Source organism: Mytilus edulis, chromosome 6 (genome assembly GCF_963676685.1).
Source record: "Mytilus edulis chromosome 6, xbMytEdul2.2, whole genome shotgun sequence".
In the NCBI taxonomy this organism is placed as follows: domain Eukaryota; kingdom Metazoa; phylum Mollusca; class Bivalvia; order Mytilida; family Mytilidae; genus Mytilus; species Mytilus edulis.
In genome coordinates, this window is record NC_092349.1 from 82,433,965 (window position 1) to 82,442,464 (window position 8,500).

At 33.6% G+C, this 8,500-nt stretch overlaps 1 protein-coding gene across 1 annotated transcript; it reads right to left on the bottom strand.

The window, feature by feature from the left end:
- Positions 1 to 241: 241 nt before the first annotated feature.
- LOC139526841 (complement C1q-like protein 4) lies at positions 242 to 7,500 on the bottom strand. The gene is made up of 3 exons (XM_071321987.1): positions 7,368 to 7,500; positions 2,033 to 2,191; positions 242 to 1,520 (listed from the first exon to the last, which is right to left on the bottom strand). Exons 1-3 carry the CDS (start codon positions 7,447 to 7,449, stop codon positions 1,111 to 1,113), a joined length of 651 nt encoding a protein of 216 aa, XP_071178088.1. The 5' UTR covers positions 7,450 to 7,500; the 3' UTR covers positions 242 to 1,110.
- Positions 7,501 to 8,500: the final 1,000 nt, after the last annotated feature.

Sequence of the window (8,500 nt, forward strand, 5' to 3'; positions counted from 1 at the left end):
CCTTTTCTCTTTTAGTATTTAAGGCTGAATTTATGGAATTGTGAATTTCGTTGGATGAGTAACCTCTCTCTAATAACTTAGATTCAAAATGTTTGATAACATTTTCAAGATTAGATTGATTGCTGTTTAAACGTAAATGTCTTAGAGTTTCCCCTTTTACAAAACCTTTAAAAGTTCCAATTGGGTGTGCACTTGTTCTATTTAGAAACTGATACGTTTCGGTTTTTTTAATGTAGGATTTTGTATCTAATATATTAGTGGACTGAAATCGATCGCCCTTGTATATTGTGACGTCTAAGAAATTAACAGACGTTTTGGAATATTCAAAAGTAAACTTCAGTAGTTCATGTTCTGAATTTGCTATATCGAATAGCACTTTAAGTTGTTCTAACTTTCCAGAAAATAAAATCAAGCCGTCATCGCGAAATCTTTTGTGTAAGATAACTTGTTTATTAAATGGAAATTTTTCCAAGATCGAGCTTATAAATGTGTAAGCTCTAACATCACAAATAGAGGGTGACGGAACTGCACCCATTGAACAACCAATTCTCTGGACGAAATGGTTTCCGGCAAATTCAAATTCATTAGTATATAGTACTAGTTTGAGTATATTTATAAGATAATTTTTATTGATTAATGGAATTTCATAATCGCTTTGTCGCATGTCAGTGTACACATTTTCTATGGCGCTTATAAGTTCATTGTAGTACATATTGGTATACATGCTTCCTAAGTCATAGGTGCATAAAATTATATCACGAGGACATACAGTATTTTCTATTACTTGAAGTATTTGTGTAGTGTCCCTAGTACAGTCGAATCAAGTATATTAGATACATGTGGTTTTTACGATAGTCACATTTGTGTAACATGTTTTTTTTTTTTTAAATACATGTGGTTTATATGATTGACATGGCAATCCGAAAGCTTTCTGTCAGTTGAATGTTAAATGTTGTTCAGTGTGGTCTACGGCTACGGGTTGAAGAAGGTACTTTGACCTATAATGGTTTACTATTACATATTGATACTTTTATGGAAAGTTATCTCATTGACACTCATATCACATCTTCGTATATTTATGAATCAAAGTGAATGTTTTAAATGATTCGTTTACAACAACTGGTGTATAAGCACTCCAGAAAAGGTATTGTACTGTTCTAACGCATGACCATAAATTGATGCTTGACCTCCTCTGTGCTTCATCCAAACCATATCTCCCGTTTCTAATGTTACAACTACGGTTTCTGTACTAATGTGATGATCACTGTTGGCCCACAAATAACCAATAGCATTTCCATTTTTTACCATGTCAACGTGGGCAGATTGTGAGCCTCCGACAAACAGTGAACCAGAAAACAAATATATTCCTTTGCATGGAGCAGTGAAATGACTGTGGCGAGAATCATACGCATTTCCAATGTTAGTTATAACTTTGTCAAATTCAATAAGCTGATCCTGACCGAGCTGAATGTTATGTTTTAGCGCTGCAGAAAAGGCGACTGCTGTTGGAGGTACGACTGCTGAAATAAATTATATCTATCTAATTACAACCACTTTACATTATATTCGTCATAGTATATTGATGATTGATAATGCAAAAATATGAAAATTGTAAATTGTTTGTCCTTTTATTATTTAATGATCGTTTTTCCACTTTGGACTTATCGACAAAAGGAATTTAACAGTAAGGAGAGTAATCGTCCCTGGTATATACTTCTAAAAAAACTTCTTCATAAAATGTCTGTACAAAATCAGTAAAAGCGCATCTGTTTTTCAATTTTTCCGTTAATTTATAATTGGTAGCGTATGGTTTTGTCAGGTTTTGATATGTGCCTTTAAGCTCAATAAATTTGTTATACTTTTTTGTTAGAACTGACAACTGAAATTTCAATTGATTTTTAAAACTATCAGTTTATTGAATTAAGAATCAAGATACAGTTTCGTAACCAGTTAAATTGCTTCTCGTGTAGTTTTCTTAAAGGCGAGTGTTGGATACTTATTTGGAGGAGGGTTACTGTATAGTTTAACTTACTTGAGACTGGAAGCAAAATACGCTTTCCAAAAAGGTTTTTTTCTCCGTCCTCATTTCCAAGAAGTTTGATAATGCTCTCATATTTAGTCAATATTTCTGTATTTTGTCTCTGCAGGCTATCCACTTGCCTCTTCAACAAAATGATATCTGACCTGCAATCTATAGTTGAAAACAAATAAAAACGCATGTATAGTTGTTTTTTTAGTTTTGGTTCCGTCATTTAACGAAATAAAAGGTAAAATCACAAAAATACTGAACTCAATTAAAATGAGGCAGTCCTATATCAAATGGCCAAATCAAAAGTTCAAACACATCGAACGAATTGATAACACCTGTCATATTCCTTACTTGATATGGGCATTTTCTTATGTAAAAATGAAGGATTAAACCTTTTTTAAAGGTAGCTTAATATCTTGCTAGTCAAATTTCATTATATTGACAAGGACGTGTGAACAAAACAAACATTTATAAACTAGTGTTAGCGGCAAGAAGTGAAATTAGGCATTAAGCTTAAATCCTAGGCAATAAGCTAACGCCTAGGCATTAAGTTATTGCCTGAAATTTCCAGGCATTAAGCTTATTACCTGAAATTTGGTGATGATTATTCATCCTATTGTGGAACATGAATTTTAGGCAATAAGTGAAATTTTAGAATTTATGTGATTTTAGTGATTTTTTTTTGGCAATAAAGTATGTTCTTAATTATATTCCTAATATTAAGCAAAGGTCGAAATGATCGAGTACTGATTGGTAAATGTGTTGTATTCCGACCAAACTCGATCTCTACACGATCCTTTCCCGATCAATTCGACCGCTACTCGACGAATTCTCGATCTCTTCTCGGGTGACTTGCTTCTCGATCCTTACTCGAATGTTTTTGACATGTCAAAAACTCTCGGATAGAAAGCCAGATCGATGACGAGCAAGGTAGGCTATCCTGAACATTCTTGTCGATTGAGTCAGACCGGTCTCCCGATCACGATTGGGCTTCATCGAGTTGATCTGATCGGTAGTGTGAACCTAAATTTAATGTGGCCAGAACTTGTTATCGTTCATGGGAAACCGGGACATCCCCAATCACAGGGTAGCATTGAGCGATCAAATGGAGATATCCATGACATGCTAACTGCATGGCTGAAGGTCAATGAATCAACAAAGTGGTCAACTGGTATCAAGTTCGCCCAGATTTAAAAGAATTCAGCTCTTAACAAAGGCATTGGACGTTCCCCCTCTGAAGCCTTAATTGGTAAATATGCAACAACTGGATTAACATCAGAAACCAAATTTCCGAAAGAAATATTGGTGACCTTAGAAAAGCAAGAGGACTTACTTACGCTCCAGACAGAGTCTTTAAGGAGGCTCGCGGGTATAAGATTTTCAGAAAAAAATCAAATATTTAATTTTCATTTTAAATTACCTTAAGTATTTGTTACTTTATCATATGGCACAAAAATCATTCCAAAAAATCAATTCGTGTTGGCCCCAGCTGACTTTTTAAATGTAGATATCATTCAAAAAGCTCGAAATTATCTCCCTTTGGTGCAAAAATGCTATTTGTAGGCATTACAATTAAAATATCTTTTTTTACTCATCGGTGACCTATATTTTTTATTCTTGGTTTCAAATAAGCTATACATAAACTAAATAACTGTAAAATTTTAGCGATTTCTGTAATTAGGTTCTTTTTTTATTTCGATATTACCTCTCTTTCTCCTATTAGTTCAACAGAAAAAAGTACCTTTACAAAAATGTTTGTTTCTTTCGAAGGCAGATTGTGAGCGTAAATGAACGGTGACCCCTCTTTTTTATTTTATTTTTCCATTAGGTATAAGATAAAGTTCATGTATAGAAAAAATTAGCGAAATCTTATATTAAATTAAAAAATTTGTAAGGGTTCCGCGGAACCCAGTGTCTCGCCTACTTTTGCTGTAAATCGCAGACTCAACAAAAATGAGGAAAAAAACTCAATAAAAATATTCCTTTTGATACAATCTTCTGATTGTAAGAAGCTTCTGTCCAAGTTTGGTTAACATTCAGGATAGTTTATGAATCTAATAAATGTTTTAATAACAACTGCAGACTGTACATTTATGTATGGTTCACCCTGCCACATTTTTGCGACTGTCCCAAGTCAGGAGCCTCTGGTCTTTGTTAGTCTTGTATTATTTTAATTTTAGTTTCTTGTGTACTATTTGGAAATTAGTATTGCGTTCATTATCACTGGACTATATATTTGTTTAGGGGCCAGCTAAAGGACACCTCTGGGTGCGGGAATTTCTCAATACATTGAAGACCTGTTGATGACCTTCCACTGTTGTTTTTTCTATGGTCGGGTTGTTGTCTCTTTGATACATTCCCCATTTCCATTCTCAATTTTATTAACTGGAAGAAAATCTATTTATTATTTAACAAAATTTACTTCTGGATACTATTTTATGATCATTATTAAGCTTCTGTCCAAGTTTGGTACAAACCCAGGATAGTTTAAGAAAGTTATTAAAATTTTAAAAACTTTAACCACAGAGTGAATGAAATGTTTCCCCGCAGAAAAACTATGTCCATTTAAAAGTAAAATATGGAAAAAATGGATTTATTTTTTTACAAAATTTACTTCTGGATACTATCTTATGATCATAAACAATCTTCTGTCCAAGTTTGGTAAAAACCCAGGATAGTTTAAGTAAGTTATTAAAATTTTAAAAACTTTAACCACAGAGTGAATGTAATGTTTCCCCGCAGAAAAACTAAGTCCATTTAAAAGTAAAATATGGAAAAAAATGGATTTATTTTTTTTACAAAATTTACTTCTGGATACTATCTTATGATTATAAACAAGCTTCTGTCCAAGTTTGGTACAAACCCAGGATAGTTTAAGAAAGTTATTAAAATTCTAAAAACTTTAACCACAGAGTGAATGTGTTGTTTCCCCGCAGAAAAACTAAGTCCATTTATAAGTAAAATTCGGAAAAAATGGAATTTTATTTTTACAAAATTTACTTCTGGATACTATCTTATGATCATAAAGAAGCTTCTGTCCAAGTTTGGTAGAAATCCAGTATGGTTTAAGAAAGTTATTAAAATTTCAAAAACTTTAACCACAGAGTGAATATTTGTTGACGCCGCCGACGACGCCGACGACGACGGAATGTAGGATCGCTTAGTCTCGCTTTTTCGACTAAAGTCGAAGGCTCGACAAAAAAATGATTTAGACCCGCGAGCCCCCTTAAATCATAAACCTGCAACTGAAAATAAAACAGAAAACATTGTCGATGCCTCCGATATACCAGAATCTATTGCAGGACCAAATGTGGAACCTTCTACTTCAATCACTGATGAAACGCAAAAGGTAAGTCGAAAATACTCAAAAATATTTAAAAAAAAATAAAACGACTCTTTAATCCTTGCGGGAGCTTGAACTAAAGTACTTCCAAGTAATGTATAACAGATAAACCACAGAAATGATATTCGGAGCTTAAGCAAAAAGAGTCTGCTTACTATGAGGTAAAAGTTTTTGTTAAAGGCCGTATGGTTACCTATAGGTCTTATCTTATAAACTATTCTGTCTCTGGCGGGCAGTTGCCTTATTGACAAGCATACCACATCTTCGTATTTTTTAATTGAGTGTTAAGTCAAACGATCATTATGAATAAAAACCTGTATTACCACAAAACTGTAATTAAATTTCAGAAACTGATTTATTCTAGTCCGGCTTTATAAATATTTATGATTACACCAAATGACTTTTTTTTTACTTTATTATTTATGGAAACTATTTTTCAGAATGTCTTAAAGTGCTATGTATGTGAAAAGGATACATCTGGAGCTCATATGAGTAGTAAATGTGACAAACACATTCATGTTATATGTGATACTACTGTAAGTGAAGAGGGATACGGTTTGAAGGTGGTATGTCCAAATTGTACAATTAATACCAACAGAGTTCGACATCGATCTGGAGCCATGGACAGTCAACTGTCAGAAGCAGGCAAACACTATGATAGCCAGGAGCAAAAAGGAACTAGGGACGGCAGAAGTTGGGCAAACAGTTGCCGTACCAATACCTATGTTCGATAGAGGGATGGGTGACAGTAGAAATTTACTCGGCCGAGTCATTCAGGTAAGATATTTAATCAAAAGTTTGACTGCATCATTTAATATGTCATGTTTATTAAATACTAAACAGAAAGAAAACCAGTAAAAGTAAGTAAACCCAGGATCTGCACCTGATGAAAATCATATGCGGATTAATGCCATAAAGACAGTTGAAAATCACCATATGCAACACAAATTCATTTCGTTATTCACTGGAAAAAATTGCAAATACCTAATTAATTCTACTCTCAGAAATAATTCTTTATTGATATTTTAATGAAAATAGTCAAACTGCCTGCATAAGAATTTTATCTGTTTATTTTTTCAGGTCAATGATAAGAGCAATGCTGTCGTGGCTACAAGATTTGGACAACTTCTAGGAACATTTGGAACAAATGAGATGGGAATATGTAAACAAAATATCAATTCTAGAAGAGGAAATTTATTGTGAAACAACTTTAAGTGTACGTGAGGCAGCAACCCATCGGTCGTTATCCGTAGGTCAATGATTTTTAAAATGTTCTTGTAAATCTAAATGTTTAAGTAAACGGTGCAAATGCAAGAAAAAAGGGAGAAAGTGCAATAGTCGGTGCCACAGTTCGACAACTTGTGATAACAAATGATTTTAACACACATTTGTATCAAGTTTTCATGTTTTATAAGTAATATTTGATGAGTTTTAATATAACAACATATTTTATCTGTGATTTTATTTCCAGTAGATGACATTTTAAACTTCAGTTCTCGTAATGTTATTATATAACAAATGTATAATTTTTATTTAATTGAATAAATATCTTTTATTTACTCGCATTTATACTTTAGGCATTAAGCTTAATGCCTGGACATATTTTTCAGGACTTAAGCTTAAATCCTAGGATTTAAGACTAATGCCTAACATCATTTAGGCATTAGACTTAATGTCTAGGCGTGAGCTTATTGCCTAGGATTTAAGCTTAATGTCTAATTTCACTTATTGCCGCTAACATATGCTAACATAATTTCTCGCTACATTGAAGACCTGTTGGTGACCTACTACTGTTTTTTTTTAATGGTCGGGTGGATGTCTCTTTACCACATTCCCAATTTCCATTCTTAATTTTATAATAGGTAAAAATGTCAAAAATAGGGGTGCAACAATCTGCATTGTGTTATCATCTCAATCACTATAAAAACAAACAAATATGTTACAAGCAAGCACAAGATGGCATGTATAATTTGCATATCGCACTATATATATTACCATTAGAAGAAACATCTTGGCTACTGTCACCTGCAATCGTGGAAGTCAAGCCAACTATTAACAAACAAACAGTTGTAGCCATATCAGTCCTTCAATCCGAATTGTGTCCTCACTGATAAAGTTCTTCTACTACTACATTAAATCTTATCTCTAGTTAACAATGATACACGTACATACAAGCATGTATTATGTAACATCTAGTGGATTGTTTCAAAATATATTAATTTTTAATTTGATGCGGCTATCAAACAAGTGAGCGAAAGTTAGATTCGATCCACTATTGTTTTTGTCTGTACCAAGTCAGAAATATGACAGTTGCTGTCCATTCGTTTGATGTGACTGAGCGTTTGATTTAGCCATTTGATGAGGGATTTTTCATTTTGAATTTTCCTCGGAGTTCAGTATTATTGTGATTTTACTTTTTACACGATTTTCTTAAAATGATCATCCTAGAGCACAAACTGCACAAAACTTTTGTGTTGTTTGTAGGCCAGTCGCTCTGAAAATAAGATCTTCAAAATGGGAACACAGTAATTAACATTTCAATCTGCGGGTCCGGTTGTTTAATAGACGATTATCCCTTGGCATTTTAGACAGGGACTAACCACCCCGGAAACATTATTTTGATAGCGCATTACCTGCCTTTGCTAATCAATGCATTTTGTAAACACAGACAAAAAGACAAAAAAAATCATATACTAGTAACAAATACCGAACTCTGAGGCAAAGTATAAAGACCTTTATCAAATGACAGAATCAAAAGCTCAAACATATCAAAGGAATGGAAAATAATTAAAAGAGGGACGAAAGATACCAAAGGGACAGTCGAACTCGTAAATCTAAAACAAACTGACAACGCCATGGCTAAAAATGAAAAAGACAAACAGAAACAATAGTACACATGACACAACATAGAAAACTAAAGAATAAACAACACGAACCCCACCAAAAACTAGGGGTGATCTCAGGTGCTCCGGAAGGGTAAGCAGATCCTGTTCCACCTGCGGTACCCGTCGTGTTGCTTATGTGATTACAAATCCGGTAAATAGTCTAATTCGGTAGGTCAAATTCATGAAAGGGAAGGGGATTGTGGTTACGACGCAAGGAACATATCCGATATCATTTGTGAAACG

Coding starts and splice junctions, on each gene's coding strand:
- LOC139526841 (XM_071321987.1), bottom strand. CDS start 7,449: ATGGCTACAACTGTTTGTTTGTTAATAGTTGGCTTGACTTCCACGATT. Junction 2,192..7,367: donor CCAAGATGTTTCTTCTAATG/GTAATATATATA, acceptor TTTCAACTATAG/ATTGCAGGTCAGATATCATT. Junction 1,521..2,032: donor TATTTTGCTTCCAGTCTCAA/GTAAGTTAAACT, acceptor AATTTATTTCAG/CAGTCGTACCTCCAACAGCA.